The sequence below is a fragment of the Triturus cristatus genome, chromosome 10, assembly GCF_964204655.1.
Source record: "Triturus cristatus chromosome 10, aTriCri1.1, whole genome shotgun sequence".
NCBI lineage: Eukaryota > Metazoa > Chordata > Amphibia > Caudata > Salamandridae > Triturus > Triturus cristatus.
In genome coordinates, this window is record NC_140593.1 from 1,158,928,668 (window position 1) to 1,158,953,267 (window position 24,600).

Genomic DNA, 24,600 nt, shown 5'->3' on the forward strand with positions numbered 1-24,600 from the left:
GGAACCGCCACCTGTGCCTGTTCGTATAGCAAATCCCTCATCAATGGCAGCCTTGACGACAACAAAGGTTCTTGCATCACAGAACTGATGCATCGCCTCAACTGCGCAGCACATCCTTGACGCTGGACTTCACATCACAAGCCCGCATGTATTGGATCCTCAACAATAACGTAGGACCTTGCATCTCAGCTCTGCCGCAACTCAGCTGTCTGACACATCCTCAGCGGGACACCTCGCAACTCTCCACAGCTGGAACTTACGGTTCTTTTGTTCAGTGGGCCTAACTGGGTCTCTGTAGTTTGCATACACTTCATTGCGTTCATCCTGACCTCGTGACTTTGTCCTGGTCTGACGTGACCACATTTCCACATTTGCCATGGTGTGCTTTTGGTGCTATTTTTACTGAAATCTTTGAAACCTGCACATCTCCTTTTCTATTGATTGGATGTTTGTCATTTTGGTCTTGTTTTATTTATTAAAAATGACTCTATTTTTCTAAACTGGTGTGGAATCCTTTTATGATGTGTTTTCGCTGTGCTACTATTTGAAGTGTTCCACAAATACTTTACACAATGCCACTAAGTTAAGCCTGACTGCACTGTGCCAAGCTACCAGGGGGTAGAGCACAGGTTAATTTAGGGTTTGCTTGTGATTCCACTCCGACAAGGATTGTGATTCCTGCTTGAGTAGGGTTTCACTCCCCTCAACTTATAACCCAATTTCTTGCACCTGCCTAGTGTAGTAGACCCCTCCCTATTCATCGTGATAATGCTGTTCATTGTAAATAGTTGGTGTCGCTGAGTTTGAAATTGACCAATTTATTTATATTTCCTGTATTTCTTTCAGTTATTCGAGCCAAATTTCTTGGTGCTACCTTCACCGATATGGTTGATATATATGGCGGCAACTACAGATTGATTCAGTATGAAATTGAGACACTTGAGGTAAGGGCAATAGTGTGTTTTCTTGAAATGTGAGACTGGGGTGAATCATTTGACTTGTCAAAAGGCATGCACCACTACATTGTAGGATAGCAGGCTAGAATTCAGTTAATTGATCAGAACATGCCCCACTCCTCCAGGGCTAAGAGCATTGCAACAGCGGTAGTGGTATTGGGGTTGTGGCAGAAAACATTTAGGAACATTTCATTACACCTGAAAAGTACACCTCACTGAAACACAGTTATTTGATTTATTGTAGGTTGGTCACAGCAAGCAAGGTGATGGCCTATCGACACAAGTTCAAAGATTACTGCGTTGACTGCCTTTTATGCTTTTGATGGTCAGATGGTTATTAAAACACATACCATTTAGGAGGCTAATGAGTTTGTTGGAAAATCTTTGGGTAAATTAAAAAGATTTAAGCTAATCCAGTAAGGAGGAGCTTTGAATACATTGTATCTCAGAGTTCTACAGTAAATAAATAATGATGCTGAAAATGAGGGTGATAAGAGACCCGACAAGGTAGTTGAAGGATACAGTTGTGTTATATCGCCTAATGACCCAGAAGTATTGATTCTATCTATTATAGAAGTTAAAGACCTGATTATAAAAGTAGAAGACTCAAGGGCCCAAGGACCCGATAGATGTTCTGCAAAAATATTATAAACAAGTCCTACGCTGTGGGCCAAGTTCTTCACTCCTTTATGAGGCAGTAATGGGAGAAAATACAATCCCTGATATATAGAGAGGATGCATAAGGGTACCAATGTATAAAAGAGGTCCAAGTGATCTCTGGAACAACTATAGAATTTCCCAAGCAAAATGTACGTTAAGCACCTGCTACAAGCCCTAAAACACTTTGTTGATAATGAGAGAGTGCTACCACTGGCACAGCTTGGATTAAGACAAGGCTATTCTACAGTAGATGAGTGCCTTGCATTAAAACTACTAGTTGAGAAATATGCAATACAAAATAATACCACTTTACGTGGCTTATATAGATGTAGCATCTGCATTTGATACTATGTGAAAAAAAATGGAAACTCTGTGGATATCCTTGAACCTACTGAATCTGAATATTAGCTCCCTGAACGGGATACGGCAGGGGCTATTTTGGCACCCAGTTCCGGCCTCAGTGCTCGTAGCACCCAGTGTGACAATGTTTGTTGGTGCCCCTCATCCATGGTGGGGGTGGTGACCACCTCCACCACAGATTCTCTCACCACCACCATTTAGCAGTGCCCCTCATGTCTCCACAACTACTCTCTTTTAGATGCACTTATTCAGTTATATGGCCTCATTCATACCAACGTAGGGTGTCAGAGCACTTTGCATTCCGGACACATTACACAGAGACAATACATCATGCGTGTGTAAATTGGTGTATAGGAAATGTTACATGAGACAGAGGACTACAAGGTGTAGGAGTGAAATGTCAACCATACTGGTAGGCTGTATAGTTTAAGAGTGCTTAGTCTCTTTAATAATAAGAATCGATTTCTACCCAAATGAACCCTTTTTGCAACATTAATCCATGCTCTAATTTATTCTTTGCAGTTTGCATGCAATTGTTTGATGACAGTTAATAATTCACTGTTCTATATTAGGATTTTAATTTATAAACTGCAAGTAACAAAAGGATGTCTCTTAGAAAAGCAATATCCTAATGATCTACTTACATTAAATGCACTTTGTGATCTGCATGGTACACGCTCATTGCAGCAGGACTAATAACTCTCTGTGCTATTTTATGATCAGTCAAAACCTCAACTAGACAAAACTCTGATCTATCTATAGGAAGAACATTAATCACTGAAGTTATCTTGATATTTTCATTGTCTGGAAATTGATGGAGGCAAGGAACGCTGCTGCAGGTGATTGTAAATCCAAAATAAACTTGCAAACTCGGCGCCCCTTGAAGACAGCACCCAGTGCAGTGGCACCGGTTGCACCACCCTAGAGCCGGCCCTGTTGGCAACCCTCCTTTTTTCCTTATATATTGCTGACATGCCAACATCACTGAGTTAAGTTTGTTCATTCCCTCCTAAACTACAAGAACCATCAATCTCCCATCTTTTTTATGCGACTACATGGTTTTAATAGCACCTACCCCAGGAGGACTTCAAAGGCAGCTAAGTGAATTCTCTAGATACTGAACAGCAAATGACCTTTTAATTAATGAGTCTAAAACTATAGGCCTGATTATGATCTTTGCAGGTGGGATACTCCATCACCAACATGGCGTATATTGGATCTGCCGTATTATATTTTCATAGGATAATTTGGGGAATGGGATGTCCGCCAAGATCGTAATCAGGACCAATGTCGAAAATGTGAAGTATGTGAGAAAAGCAACAGCAGTAGCTCTAACAAGTATGGACCTTATTTACAAGCCCCATGCGTTGCCGGTGCATCACTTTTATTATGGGAAAAAGTGACGTACGGCCAGCGCATGGGACTTGTAAATGAGCTCCTATGGATCTTGAACGACGTCACAATTCAGATGAGGTTTTCAAAATGACATATAACTTGAAAACTGTTATTCTGCTGTTATATAAGAGCAAAGTATTGATGAGATAGCCATAAAGAAATCCAATGTATATCTGGAAGGGCTGACTTGACCTGCCAAGGTGGATAATGGGCACTGCCTTAAAACTGGAACTGGGTCTGATTAATATAATCTTTAAATATTATCAGCGACTATTGAATTATGGGCACAGCCGGCCATTGCTGGAGAGGGCGGGCTCGCTGAAGTTTGTTTTTAATTAATTTCTTCAAATGGAAAATGCAGCATCCTGGTGAGAGAACCAGAGTTCTATAAAGGAAAGGGTTGATGTAATGGTGCCGACTGAAACAGGTGGGCCATCCCTAATAACTAGAAAGAGCTGCTGATGAAAGAGCAGTGGTCCTAGACCAATTATTAATACATCAGAGCAATATACTTCTCACTTAGTTAAATAATTTACCTAATCATGAGCTCAGGAACAGAAATCTATTTAAAGGGGCTCACAATATTCAATATACCAATTCAATCAAACAAAGGGCAACATCCAAAGATTGTAGATCACTATACATATGTTTATTATTTTCAACAATTTGAAATAATTTGAAATAATTTGTTTACTGATAAGCCAGTACGGGGTTGCTCCAGAGGGAACGTGCATCAAAAGAAAGTTAATGCCAAAGAAGCTTTAGAGAGACTAGAGCGAACCATTCAGGAATTTGATACCTACACACAGGCAACTAAACTGGATAAAGTGGCCAGGGATATCAAATTCTACGATAAAAAGATCTCCTACCCATACTTACAGGAAGGCTATTATATAAGGGAACAACAGGGTACTTTCTCAAGCAGAGGTAGGAGTGGTTTTAGGAGGTACACCACCTTTTCTGGCTCCGCCTTGGGCAGTAGCTCAGGGAGCGGCGACACTGAACGCCCAGGACCGAGTGGAGGAACTCACACGACAGGTCCAAACCAGCAAACCCAGCAGCCCCCTTTTTTACTAGAGGAACCATGGTGGGGTCAACGAGGCCGAGGACGCCCCTGGTGGAGACCCAGGGGGAACAGAACACAGACGTGGAATCAAGGGAGAGGTCAAGCAAGGAGACAGGCACATTTCCAACAGGAAACACACGGCGAGATTCAAACACGACGACAGCATTACAGGTGGTAGTCCATAAACTGGATAACCCTGTAATCAATTTGTCGGATTACACATTGACACCTAATGAGCAAGGAATCCTTGAAAAGGGTTTGTCTTTTGTCCCGACCAATATGCCTATTAACTTTAATTTGAAAGTTGAATTGCATCAATTCTTTCGGAAACTCCGTCTAAAATATCACTTTCAAAAAACTCCTAGTAACCCTATTTTCTCGGCTAGTGGACTGCGACCACCGTCCAAGTTCAACCCTCCGGTATACCTCATGCCACATAAACTCCTGGCGTATGAACAAGTTGTAATGAAAGATGTTGATAGCATATTATCTAGTCGAGAGTACGTTCAGTACAACATAAGTAAACAAGAGCGCGCAGCCTTGGATTCACTAAAAAGCAATCCCAATATTGTGATTAAACCCGCGGATAAGGGTGGCGCCATTGTTATACAGAACACTGAGGATTATAAGAGAGAGATTGTCTCCCAGTTGACTGTTGATGGGAATTATGTTAAATTGCGTAAAGACCCCACGCAAGATATAAGTAAGACTATAAGTATCCTCACTAGAAGTGCTCTAGAAAATGGATATCTAAGTAAGTTGGAACATGATTATTTGAATAGTAAACATCCCAGACTACCTACAATCTATACCCTCCCTAAAATACATAAACGGATGCAAAATCCTCCAGGGAGGCCGATTGTGTCTGGCTGTGGTTCAATTTTAGAACCATTATGTAAATACATTGATGTGTTTTTAGAACCTATTGCTGAGCATACCTCCACTTACTTAAGGGATACCATGCAAACCATACAACTGATGGATGAATATCCCTGTGATCCTAACACTCACCTGCTAGTGACTATGGACATAACTGCCCTTTATACAAACATTCCACAACTAGCAGCCCTTCAGTGCATTGAATCAGTACTCAATACTAGACCTGCACCACATCTAGTTCCCACGGAATTCATTGTGGCTTTACTTAACATTGCAATGACTCAAAATTACTTCACCTTTTTGGGTCAATTCTTTGTACAAACGAAAGGCGTGGCGATGGGGGCCAGCTTTGCCCCAAACCTGGCCATTATCTATATGAGTGATTTTGAACATCAATATGTCCTCAGCCAATTGAATCCCTATAGTGAATGTATAGAATTGTGGCGTCGATATATCGACGATGTTGTGTTTGTCTGGCGAGGTGGAGAAGAGGATCTCAAAAAATTCCATCTATGGTTGAACACATGCTCAACAGACATACAATTTACTATGAATTATAGTAGAGAAAACATCGATTTCCTTGACATCACGATTAAATCAGACTCTGAATCTGGTAAATTCTATACTACACTATTTAGGAAGAGTAGCGAAAGGAACACACTATTACGTTACTCAAGCCACCATCCCCGTAACCTTAGGGACAACTTACCCTTCGGACAGTTTCTGCGGATTCGCAGGAACTGTTCGAAAAAAGAAGATTTTTTTGATGAATCAGCAGGTTTACTGGCTAGACTAATAGATCGCGGTTACCCGATCAGACTTCTGAAAAAAGCACGTAAACGTGCCTGGCACAATCATAGGGAATTCCTGTTAACCCCTAAATCAAAGGAAAAGAACAACGAGGAACGGTTGGTATGTGTGACCACGTTCAACACTAAGAGTAACAGCATCAAGAAGGCCATTAACCAGCAGTGGCACCTAGTGGCTGACGAACTGGGTAATATACCAACTCCACTACACACCTTTAGAAAAGGAAAGAACATTAGGGACTATTTGATCAAATCCTTATTATCTACCCCTCAGACTTCAGGACAGACCACCTTATGGGGTACCCCCATCATGGGACACCACAAATGTGGTTCGTGTAAAGCGTGTGCTCTGACTAAAACTATCAATGAATTCACACACAATAATCAGACTTACACACTTAAGGAACACAGCAACTGCAATACATCTGGGGTTATTTATGTGATTGCCTGTCCATGTGAATTCTTATATGTGGGCCAAACTATCCAGAAAGTAAAGTGCCGGATACTGCAACACTGCAGCCGCATTCGTTGCAGGACGCCGGGGGCCCCTTTGGTGGAACATTTCACCAGTTTTGAACACAATGCAGACAGCCTGAGGTGGTGGGTTCTAGAAAAGGTAAAGCCTAACCCTAGAGGAGGTGACTTCACTGACATACTAAACAAGCGAGAGTGCAGATGGATCCATTCTTTAGACACTGTCACGAAAGGTCTGAACGAACTTGAAGAAATTAGCAAACAAGTCTCCATCATGAGTTGCAGATAAAGCCAATCACACACACTGGTTTTTTCCCTTGTAGCCCCCATTCTCATTGTAGCAGGCCTTAGTAAGATTATCTAGGCAAGGGCTGGTAATTAGACCGTCAGTTCAGTCTTACTCGAACAGGTTCCCTTACACAACATGTGTAATCTACACAGATATATGGTATCAATACTGCATCAATGTCTTAGATGAATAAAATGTGACCCATCCTAGGATGTGTCATTTTACACTTGGTTGAGCATTGTTCAATAGATGTAATTACCATAATTGTTTCTATGGACTCCCATGGTTTTCTGGTAAATGTGACCTTTTGCAAGAACTGTCCATTAATGTATGTTAATTTATGTTTGTGCACCGTGTCATTTTACACGGTATCATTTTACACGGTATTGTCAATCCAATTTGTCATTCAAAAGATGTATTCGTTTTCCTTGACTGTATGTACCCCCATGTGTTTTTGTTAAGTATGTTATGTTAAAAGAATTGTTCAGTTATGTATGTTAGTTTCGTTTTTGATTGTTAACCGACAATGTCCCTGAATAATTTAAATCATGACTGAATCCGATAATGTATACACTGCTTTTAATTAATGGGTCCTCGGGGGCCTTGTAGTTACGGTAGTCTTTCAACTCTGCCCATGCTTCGGGAACCGTCATTAACACGTAGACGGTTTCCCCGGTAATCGTACGTACACGCGGTTGAGCACACACGGAGCTGGTAACTCAATGGAGATGGATGGCCATTTCTGAGTAGATACATTGCGGCTCTCTCGGTAAGATATCCTCCCCTTAACCTCACAAACCCCCGATCCGCTGTTCGCGCTTCATTCGAATTCCCTAATCTCAATTCCCGTTACAGCCCTGATTGAATTACACGTCTCGGCGACAAATACATTGAGTGGGTGATCCAATGAAGACGGATTACCTTTGGCCGAGCGCATACATTGCGCCCAACGCGGTAAGATGTTCAGCTCGAATGATAATTTCCATTAACCGCGTAACTCAAATCCATTAGTACCCCGTTTGATTTCCCTAATTGTAATCTGTTTTTAACTCACAGCCCTGGTTGAAATATACGCCACGATCTTAGTTCCATTACTAAGGCAAAGAAACTCCTTTGTGGCGGTGTGCACTCCTTTTCTGTGTACTCGGCGACACGACTCTTCCAAGGTGATCCCCTTAGTTTAGTTAATACTCGCAGGTTGTACCCCGCCAACCTTGATTCAGCTCTAGTTTCATTACTGTTTTTCTTGACAACTTGAATTGAATATCATGAAGTCCCTGACCCGTGATGTTTAGCCCTCCATCTATTGGAATGTGGGACACCTTTTTTTATTTATTTGACCCTGAATCTGATCAGGTACATGATCCATAAGGCTGTTCTATCGCTTTTTAACAAATTGTTTATTTTAGGACAACATCCTCATACTACCCTGTTTTTTAATGTTCTCGGTGCATGATTAATACCACCATCCAGTCAGGTTGCCCCCTTTGGTCCTGATGAAGACCCGCACGGCCAAGGCTTAAATTCCCTTAAGGCCACCAAGACGGGTCGAAACGTCGATGCTCTCCCCTTACCACCTGGACACATAACAGTTCTCTGTGCTAGACCATTCTTTGGGTCGCTTATTTGAAGCATAACAATATACTTTGGCAATTTATGAATGTGACCAGGTCTTGGATTTTGGACGGTGAATTATAACCGATCCCCATTGTTAACTAAATTGAATGTCCTTACTACTATGTTTCTATCATTCTTTGTCTCAATCACTCACCCTTTAATCACTTTCTTTTGATGCACGTTCCCTCTGGAGCAACCCCGTACTGGCTTATCAGTAAACAAATTATTTCAAATTATTTCAAATTGTTGAAAATAATAAACATATGTATAGTGATCTACAATCTTTGGATGTTGCCCTTTGTTTGATTGAATTGGTATATTGAATATTGTGAGCCCCTTTAAATAGATTTCTGTTCCTGAGCTCATGATTAGGTAAATTTTTTAACTAAGTGAGAAGTATATTGCTCTGATGTATTAATAATTGGTCTAGGACCACTGTTTTTGGTATCAAGTTTACACCCAGGTCCTTCACCTTGGGTTACCCCATTTTTGTAATGGCTGATGAAAGAGCAGCTTTTCATTAAGAATTTGAGTACTGTGAAAATAGAGAGTACCAGAAACATTTTTGAGATCTGGAAGTCAAGGGAGAACTGTAATACTATTTTATAAATTTTAAATCCCGTAATTTCAGGCGTAGCTAGACCGTTTGCTGCCTGTGGCAGTTCCTGCGTTAACAGCCCAATGACGGCTGCAGGTAAGAGTGGAGGGTGGGGGGGTTGGCAGCGGAGAGACAACGACAAGGGTAACACCCAGCCCAACATTCATGGAACACCTCCTTGAAGCAAAGTAAGGCAACACAGTGCTGCCTAGCCTTACTCCAAGTCTATAAGGCCATGCAAAGCCACACTGGGTGGTTTTGCGTCACCTCATAGAAATGATTGAGAGGCCTGGAGCATCTCAATCTCACCATCTCACCGGAGCATCAGAAGAAGAGATCCGCAGGTGGCGCAGGCCTCTTGTAAAAAAGCCCCCATGTTTAAAACTAGGTGACTTTTTAAAAAATGGTTATAGCATGTACGGTGCAGTCCCCTAAACATAATTTTGTTGTAAATCTGTTGAGGACCCCCCACGCTTTCTGATCTGAGTACTTCTCTTGCACAATTTAATTGATGGGCTTTGCTGTCTCTTGACATTTAAAAAGTAGACACTTTACAATGGAGCAATTCATAAGCAATTTAGACACTGGAGCAGGGTTTTTTATCCGATTCAGCTGTGAGACAATATTTATTAGACATTTGGCCAGCAGCCTCAATACTAAAGAGAAGAAAATTTGTAGCTGTATTGTAATTTATGCATTTTAATTTTTCTTGTCTCTGATTTTTTTTATGAATTGTGCGTGAGTTAGGAGTTTTTCTTTGTATATGGTAGCAGCCTCAGTACTAAAGGACATTTTCTGGGCTTCATCCAAGAGTCGTGCCTACTTAAAAAGGAAGCTGCTAGGACCAAACAAAAGATGCAATATTAACCTGTTTACTACTAATGTAGGAGGTGGAATTTTATAATGGCTATCTTTATTTTGATTTTTTTTAAAGTGTGTATATTTGTGTATCTGGATAAGTTGGTTTGAAGTTTGTTTAGAAAATTTTCCAACATATTCAAACATGAGCAAATAAATAAATAAAAAATGCATTAACAAATAAAGTTTGTGATGTGTGCCGTATTATCTAGTGGCAACTTTTAAAATTTGAGAACTGTAGGCAATGATAGAATAAGATTGCTTCAATGGTAAGATTGATGAACACAGAACAGAAACTGATCAGTAGGTTATGCTTGTCTGTGTTCTGTTTGGTTGTTTTCTAACCATTAAACTGCATTTGAGGAAACTCTGTCACCAGCTGAATGTATAAGTATCTTCTTTCTGGCTGAGGTGAAGGGGAGCAAAAGCATCAGAAGAAAGTTCACAGCAATGCTGATAGATATGTGAAAGTATTGAAATGCTGAATTTTTTTCAACAACCTCTGCAGGTGTTCAAAGGTGGCTCTGAGATCCAGCACCTGAAATTTATCTACACCGCAACACTATACTCCTGTGAATATTATGTCAGTCCGAGTGATTATAATAAAGACTACTTGATAACAGGTAAGACCTTTCTAATGATATTAAATCGACATTTGAGTAAGGTGTCGCACCCAATGCTAGTAATAGATGGCTGTAGAACACATGGGACTGGATTGACAAAACAGACATACAAATCAGATTATGAAACAAGATTAATGCAGCAAATGGAGTGACCTTCAAATCAGATTCCTCTTCCATTTTGGTATCTTGTAAAAGTTCTGAAGGCCATCTCTCAACTCACTTCCTTTGGATTTCTTGATGTCTGCTGGAGGACAGATTTAATTTATTGGCATGTTTCTTGACTTTTATGGTTATGGATGGTGTTAATAAAGCCCCACATTTCTGCTCCATATGTTATTGCTACAACTGTCTGATATATTGATTACAGCAAATCGCTTCTATTTTGCTATTTCATATCAGTACTACCCTCATGCCTGTCTCAGAGTACATACTGATTTTTCCTTTTGTTGTTTCCAGGCCATGGTCTATTTTTAAACTGAGATATATATGCAAAGCAGACAACTCTCTCCCAAATAGCATCTTGGGTTATTGTGGTATTAACAACTGTAAGAAATTGGATTATAATTTTGAGTCTGTGACTGCCCACCCCAAGGATCAATCACCACTTCTGTCAGGGAGAACACTCAAAGATACATAAATAACCCAAACTCATTCCAATGATAGATAAGGCTCAGAGCAGACAGGCTTACCTTACGGCATTGTGTAAAGTATTTATGCAGTACCAAAAAAGTAACAAAGTTAAAACACCAAGCAATAAAAAGTGGATTAGAAAAATAGAGTAAGATTTAATAAATATTATGATTCCAGAACAGTACATACGTAATAAGTGGAACTGGAGAAATGAATTTTTATATAGTTAATGGATAATGGTGCCAAAAAGTGCTCAGTGTCAATGGTAGTCAATGGTCGCGGTAGAATGAAACCTAGGTGTAATTTCTGGCTGACTGCAACAGAGTGTGATTCAGATATACAAATCATGTTAAGTCCAGTTGGAGGTATCACCTTGGGGCCTGGTCTCAAAAATGGAAGTCAAAATCCTTCATTGGGGCAAGCCAGCCGGCTGTATCCAGCAAAGTCCTCACAAATTTGGATATGCATTTAACTAGCAGGAAAAGTTAAGAGGATTAGTTTAAAAATGTTCTCCCAGGATAGTCCTCTTGCTGGACGGATACTTTAAGCACATTTGCATGTCACGATTTCTACCTTCGGATGTAGGCTCTTTTTTGGAGCTCGGAAACCGCTAGCAGGGTAAGACGGCAGGTTGTATCTGACAATGAGTTCCACAGGGCTGGATACCTCCTCGATAAGGGCCTGCTCAATTGGATTTGCTGCTGCGGAGAATCTCTGAGCAGAGGAAACTTGTTTCTTCAGCCCAGTGAGGTCGCGCCTCTGGCGGATTGGCAGCAGGGCTTCCTCCCAGTCTCCTGGAGGTCTGGAAGTCCAAAAAGTTTCTAAATCCGATGTTTCCAGTTAGATATATCCAAAGGTCCCAGGACCTCAGGACAGCATTTGGGGGTCAAGACTCACTCCGGCCGAGGCCACCAGCAGTGTTCAGGGCAGGTCCAGTTGTTACTTGCACTTTAGGAAAAAGGTTTCTTGCAGCTTTCTTTGGCCTCGTAGCATACACGACAGGTCAATAATCTGACCGTTGGAGCCAATTCTTTGTCCTTGGTACAAGAGGGGGCAAGTCCAGTCCTTCTGGGCTCCTCTCAGGTCAAATCTACAGGGTTTGGGATCCTAACCCACAGCTGAAAGGACTTTGGGGCACATGCATCAAGCCTTTTTCCATTCGGAAACGAGACGATTCTGCGTATCGGTCCATTTGCGAATGGAAAAAGGCCTTTTCCAATGCATGTAGGTTTTGTCGTTCGCAATTTAGGGAATCGCAATTTTGGGTGATTATCTAAATTGCAAATGCATTTAGGATATTGCAGTTTGTGATTCCCTTATGGTGATGCTTGTAGCCTGTCCTAAATGCAAACTGTGAATTTAGGAAACACTAATCACCATCAACTTCAAGTTGATGGTAATTTGTGCATGCTTTGAAAAATGCACAAAAATGCATCTTTCAAAGTGCCATGTAGCGCACACATGCCCTTAGGGCATGTGTGTGCTTCACATGTGCACAATAACCTTTTTTTGGGGGTGCATTAGGGGGGCCTTAGGCCTTGTATTTGCATTCGCAATTTGCGATTACCAATTTGGCAATCGCAATGTTTAAATGCATTACCATTCATTCCTATGGGCCTATAGGCCCATAGGAATGAATGAAGTCACATAAGCTAATAGCGGTTTGCAATTTCTGAATCGCTATTAGCTAATGTTATGAAATCGCAAATCTTATTGCAATTCCTACATGCATAGGCATTTGTGATTACCAAATAGCGATTCCTTTAATAATTGCTATTTGGTAATCGCAAAAGTGGAGTTTGATGCATGTGCCCCTTAGTTCGCTGCACCATCACAAAGTAAGGATGTTCAGTTTAACTAAAGCCCCACACAACCCACTGAGCCTTCCTGTGAGGGTTTTGTTGTTAGGAAAATAGATAATGTAGCTGTGGTTTTCTCTCGGCATAGTACACTGAGCCACATGAAAGATTGAAGATTGAAGATTTGACATGGTGTAGCCAGACAATGGAAGAGACTTACGGAAAAAAAGACTTTCCAAGAGGGCCGCTGAGTCCTACATTGATAACCTGCGACCTGTGAAAATGGTGTCTTGCGATTCTTGTGAGTCATTTCTGTAATGCGCGGGCTCATCAATGCAAACTTCAATTGATCGCATTTTTGAGGGAGCAGTGTCTTGTGTACATGCTGAGTTTTCTTAGGAAACCATTCCTCATGAGTCGTTATTTCCCATTTTATCTTCACTGCCCCTTCCCGCCCTTTGACTCATTGCTGGTAGTTTTTGAGTTAGTGCCTACTCTGTAAGGAACTCCTGAGATTTGTGAGCGCGTTTAGTCCATGCCTGTAACCTTGACCCTGCTAGGAACAGTCCAGCCTGAACTTTCAAGCCACGTCCTACCTGAACCGGAACACAAGCAACTCAGGATTGGTTTTAGCCTAGTTAGCCAGGTACCGTCTGGTTCCAGTAACACAGTGTGCAGCATATGCAGCGTGCTTATTGTGCCACTGGAATCAAGCTATACCTGGCTGAGGAACACATAATAAAGGCAAAACCAGTCCTGAATTGCTTGTGTTCCTGTTCACGCAAGACCTGGCCTGGCAGTTTGGACTAGACTGTTCTGATTGGAGCAGGATCAAGGCTGATTTGCATATGGCTGGATCCAAACTTAGGTGGCATGGTGGGTGAAACATGAAGGATTGGGGTAGACCCACGAGCAATCATCAGTAGCTGAGATTAATTCAAGCATTCCATCCATCATTTTATATTTTGTTGCCCTAATTGTAACAGTCATGCCTAGACATGGGTCCCGTGCTCACTGTGCCCCTGTAATCAAGCTATATATGGCTGATGAGCGCATAATAAGGGTGAAACAGGTGCTGGGTTGCCTGTGCTCCGGTTCAGGGGGGACCTGTCCCGGGAGTTTGGGATGGACTGTTCCCTTTGGAGCAGGATCAAGGCTGATTTGCATATGGGTGGGTGGGTCCAAACTGAGGTGGCATGGTGGACAAAAAATGAAGGATTTGGGGTGTGGTCGGTGGTGGCTGAGAAGATATAGTTAGCATAGTTAACAGCAAGAAAAAACAAAGGCACTGAGAACATGGATATGCCAGAGACATGGCTGCATGCTCGGTGGTCCTGGCTTAATAACAGGTAAACTGAATCAGAAGAATAGTAAAATACAGCACACTGCTTCATAGAACTAATGGCACCTCACTTAAAAAGGATGGCACCTGCAAATATAAAAAAAGTCATGGCTTACCAACCAGGAGGATCACTTGACACAGAGGCAAGAATACAAACCTTTGAGACATTGTGGCCATAGTAACATAAACATGTAGGAAATTGACAGACTAGATGCAAGAAGCTAAGCACCACATCATGATTGTCTCGAAAAATATTCCACCTACCAACACCATAAGGATGACAGTGCACAGGACCATACATCTAGAAATTGTATCAGCCTCTTGAACTGAACTACCATGCCCTAACATCCTCAATATGCATATTGTGCAAAAGCACTTAACATGGACCAGCACAAGTTCACCCTATAGATTATGCAAGCAAATGCATAAGATCTACCACGCTTCATAGAAACAGAGGGGACACTGAGTAATTGTGAGGTATCTAATGATGCTATTATGGCCTTGTGTGATTTGTTAACACATGTCCTCCTTAGTGAATAACATTTCTCTCAAAGACATTAATATTTCTGATGTTTAGACAGTGATTATAAAAAGGTCAAGCAGGTTCTGAAGCATCTTGACAGGTCAGATGCACTCCCCCTGGTCCAAAGAAAGCGATACGGATTTCAAAGGCTTTATCTGGCTACAATAAATTTATCTTGAACAAGAAGCCATTAAGACATAAGGCAAGAAGCTTGGTTATGCACTTGGTAATAGTTGAGATTGATGATAAAATGTTCTAGTCTATGGTAATGAATGGTTTTGGCAAAGATGGTGTTAATAAAATTTGTCAAGCCTCTGCTGAAGATTTGACACATTTTCGTCTCTCTGCTTAATTTCTGCATAGTACAAAAGATTAGAGATCATGGAAATGATTAAATCATTTGTAGGGACCAGGCCAGTTGTCCTGATGGCATGGTTATTGAAGCCATCGGTACTAACATCACTAGATGGGTGACCATATTTTATGGTTTATTAAGGGCAGATTGAGCACTGCACTGAGGTCCTAGAGTGCTCAAACGTTAAAGAGGGAGAGACAGGCAATCCAGTAAATCACTGATGTATTACTCCCTTGAATTGTGGTGGGTATGTTTTGGTACAATGATTCTCGCGTACATTAAAGATAGGACTAAAGTTAGCTTCTGCCTAGTTGTACGGGCTTTCCCAGGAAAAATCGACAATGGATGATTTTGCTGTCAGAGAGGGCGTACTTAAATTTTTTAGAATTGAGGTAAAAAAAGGCTTCCTTTTTGGGATATTTGAAAAATGTAATCAAATTCTTCGCTTGGGAATTCGACTAAATAAATGTTTGTTACAAGGAACACTGAGGGGTCAATTACGAGTCTGTCGGTCCCCGGATCACCAGACTCGCGGGGGCGCAGAGGTCTCCCGCCCACCTAATTACAACTCTGGAGGTCGGACTGCCATGGGACCACCACCGCTGCCAGGGAACCGCCAAACCCAGGAGGTGGCACAACAGTCCACAGGCCACAATATGCTTGACGGAACGTCCATGGTCAGGCCAAACATATTATGAATTTCCTCTCCACCAGGGTTTCCATGGCGGTTCCTCCTCCATGTAAACCCTGATGGAGAGGAAACAAAAGGGGTCCTACATGGCCCCCTTGTGACTCACCCCCTGTGTATGCAAACATGGGGGCACAACATGTGCCCCCTGTGTTCATGTCACCAGTTCCTGCATGGCATGTACTTTTGAGTCCATGTCGTGCCGGAACTGTTTTTGGTGTTCCCATTGTGGTGCCTGTTTTTACAGGCACTGCTGTGGAAGCACCCAAAAAATGCCCACCAGACACGAGTTTAACTCATAATCTGGCAGGGGGCCTGACCATGGGTTTGGCAGAGCGGCAGTGGGGTAGAACAGCACCGCGCCTCTAAACTCGTAATCAGGCCCTAAGTGGGTACCACCACTGAGTCTGTAGTGCTGGAGAGATGGGGAGGGTTGGATATTTAGGTGTTTGCAAAAGTGGTGCCCATTAGCCCCAGTGCTCTTTAAAGTTTTGGTGATGTGCCTGACTGCCTAGAGAGGAGGGTGATTTCACACCAAACCTAGGCGTGGATGGTATTCGTATTTTTCAACATGCCTGGAGCAGCATCCTTTGACTTGAAGCATCTTTGATGCTTCCCGGCTTCTAGCAAAGTGCAGGTATGTACCATCATCATAACAGACAAAGAATGACCCAGACACTGATTTTGCAGCTAGAGTGGCAACGAAATTGCTAGATACCAATCCAATGTTCAGTAGTGAAGGGCTGTAAATGTTATCAAAGGTGATTGATAAATTTTACATTTACAGAACAATGAGATGTGCTCAATTTAAGATGCAAAAGGTACTTATCAAAAGAGCAAGTAACAAGACTGGGTTGGGTAGAAAATGCTGTGTATGTATATCTATATATGTATTAACAGAAAAAACCATAGGTTTCAGGCACGTTATAGTTAGGAATTAGCATTTAAAAAACCTCAGAAATTCACTGAAAAAACCATAGGTTTCAGGGGTGTTATAGTTAGCTGGACTTTTCACTTGTACAAAACCATTGAAATTCCCCCGTTATAGTTAGTTCAGCTAACTATAACTCGCGCGCCCGCAATGCACTGCTGATGACGTCACATATTACATCACTCATGACATGGTCAGTGACATCACTCATGACATCACTGATGACATCTCAAATGACATCACTGATGACATCACTGATGACATCATCCAGTGAATGTGTGTTATTCTGAAAATTAAATATGTTTTATATATGTATATCTCAAGGTCGATGGAAGAATAAATGGGTATATAAGTGTCTAAATGGATGATTTGTTTTTGAAAAATTGATTGTGTAACTGACTGATTAAGTGTATCATAGTGAATACATGGCTTAGTGAGTAATGTTTAAATATGTAAATATCTGTATCAGTCTCTCACTTTGTGTATAAGTGGCTGCATGGGTTGGTGAGTAGCTACATGGGTGTCTATATAGGTTATTAGTTGGTTTTTTGAGTATCAGTTCGAGTGTCTGCATGGTTCGGTGGGGGTATTACGTAGTGCATAGGTGCATGAATGAGTGACTCACTGTTTGTATGTGTTGAACACAGTATGTGTGCAGGACTGTATGGGTGGATGAGTGTGTGTATGGGTGTGTTAGTGAGTGAATGACTGTCTCAATAGTGTCTTTATGAGTAACTACATATGTTTTAAACTAGTATATGTGACTATTGGTGTATATATGTGAGTATATGTGAGAGTGAGAGATTGAAAGAGTTCCTGTATGAATAAGTATGTGTTTCTATAAGTGATTGTTTAAAAGACTAAGTATGTGTAAGTTTCCGTAGAAGTAAGTGTGGTGGTGTGTGTATAACTGTATATGCAAGTAAATGTATGTTTGATTCTTTATTAGCATGAGTGACTATGTGTGTGAGTAACTATGGATGAGTGGCATTGTGTAACAGGATGTATAGGTGTATGAGTACATATGATGAGTGAGTACATGTATGAGTGACTGTATTGGACTGTTGGTGAATGAGTGGATGTGTATGTGGATCTTAGAATTACTGAAGAGGTTGTTGTAACTGGTATTGGTATGTCCATTGTTTTGAAAATTTTAGTCTCTATTTTTGAATGTGTGTATCAAAGGTTATATTAGGGTGAGAGGAGGTCTGCCACTCTATCACAAGGATGATGTCATCAGTGATGTCATCAGTGATGTCATTTGAGATGTCATCAGTGATGTCATGAGTGATGTCACTGACCATGTCATGAGTGATGTAATATGTGACGTCATCAGCAGTGCATTGCGGGCGCGCGAGTTATAGTTAGCTGAACTAACTATAACGGGGGAATTTCAATGGTTTTGTACAAGTGAAAAGTCCAGCTAACTATAACACCCCTGAAACCTATGGTTTTTTCAGTGAATTTCTGAGGTTTTTTAAATGCTAATTCCTAACTATAACGTGCCTGAAACCTATGGTTTTTTCTGTTAATTTCAAAGGTTTTTTAAATGCTAATTTCTAACTATGCCTACAGAGATAGGACATGTGAAGAAAGAAGAAAAAATGCACAGAAAGAAACAAAAGAAGTGCAGAAAGAAGCAACAGAAGTCCTCAAATACGAAGATAGGTGCAGGAAGAAGGATAACGTGCAGAAAGAACAAAAAGAAGAGCAGAAAGAAGCCTTGTTGCAAAATCATCCTGTACCCTCAACTTTTTCAGACGGATACTGGTGGTAACTGAGTCTGACTAACCAGTCCTAGAGCCAGTGCTATGTTAAAAGACACTTAGAATACAGTGAAAACACCTACATACACTAGGGAACATTATGCGTTGGGGTCCCCCTGTGATTAGCCTTACCTCCTCTATAAGCCCCTAGTATATAATAGGGCATGGGGATTAAAACTACCTCTTAAAACAGGCCACAGGGCGTTTTTGCACACGTTAACTCAGGCCCCGTCCCCTCCTTTCACCATTGTGTAAACACGCCCTGTGTCCGTTTTTAGTTGGGAGATTAAGTTCATTTGAGTCCTGAGGGTCCCTATGGTCCAACTAGCCCACTAGGTACCTCCAGTAAGTGCCACAGAGCTGCGTTGCAGAGAGGTGTAAAAAGTGGCACGGCCTGGACCACCTCTCTGCAATGCAGCTCAGTGGCGCTTACTGGAAGCACTTGGTGGGCTAGTTAGCCCCCAGGGGCCCTCAGTATTGAAGGGAAATTATATCCCCAATTTAAAACGTGCCATGGTGCGTGTTTGCACACGTCACCTCAGGCCCCGTCCCCTCCCTTCACCACTGTGTAAACGCGCCCTGTGGCTGTTCTAAGTTGAGAGATTAAGTCCCCTTGAATCCTAAGGGTCCCTAGGGTCACACTAGACCACTAGGTACCTCCAGTAAGTGCCACAGAGCTGCGTTGCAGAGAGGTGTAAAAAGGGGCTTGGCCTCAGAACACCTGTCTGCAGCGCAGCTCCCTGGCGCATACTGGAGATGCCTGTTGGGGGCGCGTTTGCAGAGTGCTGCATGGAGGGGGCATGGCCTCCGGCACGATGCCAGTCTTTTATTTATTTTATTTTTTTAAGAAGGGGGGCTGTGTGGTTCCCCTTCTTATTCTAATTTATTGGCCCTGATGACCCCATCCCCCAGGGCCTGTCTCCTAATTATATTTTTTTGACCCCAATCCCCAGGGCCGGCCACTGTTTTTTATTATTTTTAAAAAATATATATTTATAGACACACCTAGGACATGCTGGACAAACCGTACGTACCTATCACCATGACGATTTGCGTGATATTCATTAAAAGGCGACTATGCATGCAATTAATCCACGTGGAATGTATTTACACCACTAGTGAAGCTCTGACATGTCTGATGCTCTACCGTGCCTAATCCCGGTAGACACCCTTGTCGTTTATTTATACAAACATGGGTAGCTATTGACGGGCACATTTAATACACATGCGCACCAAGCCATTCAAAGGGGATTCGACAAAAATTCGACCAAAACTATGCAAGAAACCCCCCTCACAGTTAATAAAACACACATCCACTGCCGGATGTGTAATACTTTTTATTTTACTCTCTGGAAAGGGGACGAACATCACTTGCGAGTCACAGCACGCTCCTGGCAGAGCCCAATGCTGTGTTACACCCACCATTGCCTGCCGAGTGCCACACACCTCTGTATTGTATTCCACTAGCTAGTGCATATGCTATGACACTCTCTAGCCCATGTGCACTGTAACACCACCCCGTGAAAATGTCATGCCACACTTGTCTTCGCACGGGTTATATTGCCCCATCTAACGTGCCTTCCTCGATGCCTATGTTATAACGCACAGTGCTATGCCATACATATTACAATTTGGGATCCATATCTTTGTCACAGTGCATATGCAACGTTACACTCCCCAGCACATATTTTATATTACAACTTTAGAGACTAGTTAGGTTACACAACACTGCCCTGTGCATACTACACTCCAAGGCGCATATCGCATAGCACACGCTAGTGCCTGTGCTATCTCGCGCTCTCCAATGAATCTGTCATTGCGCACAATGTATTGCATATTATATTTCACGCCTGGTTCATCTTATATCACACTTTTTGGTGCATAGTTTATACCATACACTATATCTAGTTTTCATTTTCAATCGTGCTCTCAGGACTATGTTCTATATAACACTGTGTTCACCTACCCTTTTCACGGGCATTACATTTTGTGATAGGGGGTGGAGGGTCAGGGGGTGTTTTTGCCAAGTGAGCCCGGAGTCACAGTCACTAACGTCTTCTTCTTCCTGAATAAAAGTGAGATTATGCTGCATACTTGTTCATATTTTAAGTAGTTTGCACAGACAAAATGTTTTAAAAACAATAAAGTTTCTAATACCCGCCTTCTCTGAACAGTTAGCTTGCTGCCCCATCCCCCTCCTCCCTATCCTCTGTTGTGTGAATCCATGGACTAGCCTCCTCCCTCCTGCCATGCATGGTCTGATGTGCTGCCACTGCCCTCAATTTAGTATGATGTACCAGTCCACTCCTCCTGCCCTCCATTGCCCAATTCTATGCCCCATCATTGACCTCCTGCTTAAACTCTGTGCTTAGCTTGCTGCCCCTATTCTTCTTCCCCCTGCCCTCCGATGTCTTTGTGCATGCCCCTGCTCCATCCTTTTTGCCCACCATGTCCCATGGACCTGCCACTCCTATCTACTCTGAGTGTTCTGTTGAGCTGCCACTCCCCTCCCACCTGCCTAGCATTGTCAGATGACTGTAACCTGTCCCTGCCACCTCCACCCTGCCTGTCCACATGCCATGCCTCTATCCTCTTCCTCATGTCCTACATGGTCCATTGTACTGCCACACCCTTCTGCCCTCCCTGGTCTGTTGTGCTGCAACTGCTCCTCCTGCCTGCCCCGTGTGGTCTGTTGTGAGGCCCCTTCCCCTGAACTTTCTTGTCTGTGCACAGGTCCTGACCCTCCCTTCTATCCTCCATCGTCCTTTGTGCATGCCCCTGCACCCTCCTTCTTGCCCATCATAGCCATTGTGCTGCCACTAACCCTCCCACTTGCCATGCATGGTCTTCTGTGCTGCCATGGCCCCTCCCACCTTCCCTGTGTGGTCAGTTAGCTGCCCCTGACCCCCTCCCACCTTCCCTCCATGGTCTGTGTGTATGCCATCACAGTCTCACTGTTGCTCTTCATGTTGTGTCTTGCTTCTAGTGCCCATCCTGCCTGACCTCCATGGCCATCTTGCTGCTCCTGCCCTGCCCCCTTGCCCCCAGCCCTCTGTTTACATGTGCAGACCCCTACTCCCTCCCTCCTGGCTTGTCTGTTCCATTGTAATGCCCCTGATCCGTCCCTCCTGCCCTTTATGGTCTGTTATGCTGCAGCCTTCTCTCCTGTCTGTCCATTATGGTCAGCTAGCTACCATTGCCTCTTGCCCCTCTGTTCTCTGTTGTCCATGTGCATGGTCCTGTCCCCTCCCTCTTGCTTTCTATGGATTGTTGTGCTGCACTCCCGTCCTGCATGCCCTGTGTGGTGTATTGTGCTGCTGCAAACCCTGATGCCTGCCCTGCAGGGTCAGTTTGGTGCACCTCTCCATGTCTCTCCTGTCCTCTGTTATCCAAGTCCATGTCCCTATCCCATTTCCTTCCATGATCCAATGTACCATACTTGCGAACATTTTGAACTTGGTAAGAGGGAGACCCACTTGTGGGACACCCCCGCGCCGCACGGCCACCAGCTGCTGCGTGTGCCCCTTGCCTGCCCTGCTGCCTCGTTGAGCCTCGTTTGCCGGCTGCCGCCGCTGCGAGTGCTTTTGCCGCTTTTCCAGGTTTTGTCAAGCATTTGTGCTTGTCTTGCCGATCTGTGTTTTTCTCTGTTTTGCCCGTTTTTTGTCGTTTATTTTTGCCTGTTTGTATTTTAAAGTGTGCGCTCTCCTTCCTTGTTGCCCGCCTACCGCGCCACCCCCCGCCCTCCCTTCCCGCCACCGCCGCTTGTCCCCGCCCCTTTTTCTTCTGTAACCCTCCCCGCTCCCGCCTCCCAGCTGCCCCGCCCACCCGCGCACTTCGCCTTAAATGGCGACCGTGCGAACGCGCAGCGGTCACGCGCAGCGGGCGCGCCGATTGTGCGCCGAAGGCGCGCCAAAGGTAAGCCCGTCTGCGCCCGTCCGCGACCGGATCGCGACCAGCGCCAGGACCCCTGGCCCCCGTAGAGCCCGACCGACCCGCCTGACGTACTCCGCCGCCACCCTCATCGCACTCAACACCGGCCGACTCCCAGAATGCCATCAAGCCACACCACGACGCACCCACGGACCTTTCAGCTGCCACGCCTGCAAGTTCTCCTGCATCCGGACCAGCCCCGCACCAGCACCCGACAAGTCGAACTCCAGCAGCGCCCACCTCAAGTGCATCCTGCTCAACACCCGCTCCGTCCACAGACACGCCATCGAACTCTGGAACCTCCTAGACGCCACAGCCCCTGACGTTGCCTTCCTCACGGAGACCTGGATGAACGCCTCTTCAGCTCCCGACATCGCCATCGCCATCCCAGAGGGCTACAAGATCATCCGGAGGGACCGCAACGCCAACCAGATGGGAGGAGGCATCGCCATCATCCACAGGAACACCATCCGTCTCACGACCAGCACCGACAACACCCTGACCAGCGCCGAACACCTGCACTTCCAGATCCACACCAACCCGAACACCACCCTCAGAGGCACCCTGATCTACCGACCCCCTGGACCACGCACGCAATTCAGCGAGGACATCGCCGACTTCGTCAGCCCGCATGCCCTCCCCTCCGCCGACTACATCCTCCTGGGGGACCTGAACTTCCACCTGGAGAACAACAACGACCACAACACCAGCACCCTGCTCGACAACCTCGCCAACCTGGGACTCAAGCAACTGGTGTCCACCCCCACCCACCTCGCCGGACACACACTCGACGCCGTCTTCTCATCCAGCACAGACATCAACTTCAGCCACGCCACAGAGCTTCAATGGACGGACCACAGCTGCGTCCACTTCACCTTCAAGAGAACGACGACCCACCAACACCAGCAACACACCGCCCGCAGAAGCTGGAACAAGATCACAGCAGACCAGCTCGCCACCTCCCTGAGCCAACACCCTCCTGCCAGCTCAGCGAACCCCAGCCAGGCCGCCGACAACCTCACGAAGTGGATCACCACCTGCGCGGACGAGCTCGCCCCGCTGAGGACCCCGCCCAGCAGACCCGCCAGCAAGAAGGCCCCATGGTTCACCGACGAACTCAAGAGCTCCAAGAAGAACTGCCGAGCCCTCGAGAAAGTCTGGAAAAAGGACCCGACACCGGACAACAGGACCTCCTACAAACTGGCCACCCGGAAACACCACCAGCTGATCCGCGCCGCCAAGAGAACAGCATTCAAGGACCGGTTGGACAACAACGCACACAACAGCAAGGAACTCTTCAACATCGTGAAAGAGCTTTCCAACCCCAGCGCAGGAAACAACGACATCACCCCATCGCAAGACCTCTGCAACTCCCTCGCCTCATACTTCCACAACAAGATCACGGACATACACAGCAGTTTCAACAACCAACCAACGCACACCACGACCGACCTGCCACCCCCCCCCACCACCACCCTCCACGCCTGGACCCCGATCAGCACAGAAGACACCATCCGCACGATGAACTCCATCCACTCCGGATCACCAACCGACCCCTGCCCTCACCACGTCTTCAACAAGGCCGACGCTGTCATCGCACCCCACCTGCGAGACATCATCAACACATCCTTCGACACCGCCATCTTCCCCGAAAGCTGGAAACACGCCGAACTCAGCGCTCTACTCAAGAAACCAACAGCGGACCCCACCGACCTCAAGAATTACCGCCCCATCTCGCTTCTACCGTTTCCAGCCAAAGTCATCGAGAAGACCGTCAACAAGCAGATGGCCGCCTTCCTCGAGACGAACGGATCCCTCGACCCCTCACAGTCCGGCTTCCGAGCCAAACACAGCACCGAGACCGCCCTCATCGCCGCCACCGATGACATCCGAGCCCTGATGGACAAGGGAGAAACAGCGGCCCTCATCCTCCTAGACCTCTCCGCGGCATTCGACACGGTCTGCCACCGCACCCTAACACGGCGCCTCAGCAACATCGGTATCCAGGACAAGGCGCTGGAATGGATCATCTCCTTCCTCGACGGAAGAACA

General features: G+C 44.5%; 1 protein-coding gene across 1 annotated transcript in view; it reads left to right on the forward strand.

The window, feature by feature from the left end:
* The window catches only part of LOC146796818 (metalloproteinase inhibitor 1-like), a 173,443-nt gene that overhangs the window by 24,689 nt on the left and 124,154 nt on the right, over positions 1–24,600 (forward strand). The window contains exons 3-4 of the mRNA XM_085629543.1: positions 847–944; positions 10,470–10,584. Coding sequence (XP_085485669.1) covers positions 847–944; positions 10,470–10,584 — 213 coding nt within the window. The remainder of the gene's footprint in view (positions 1–846; positions 945–10,469; positions 10,585–24,600) is intronic.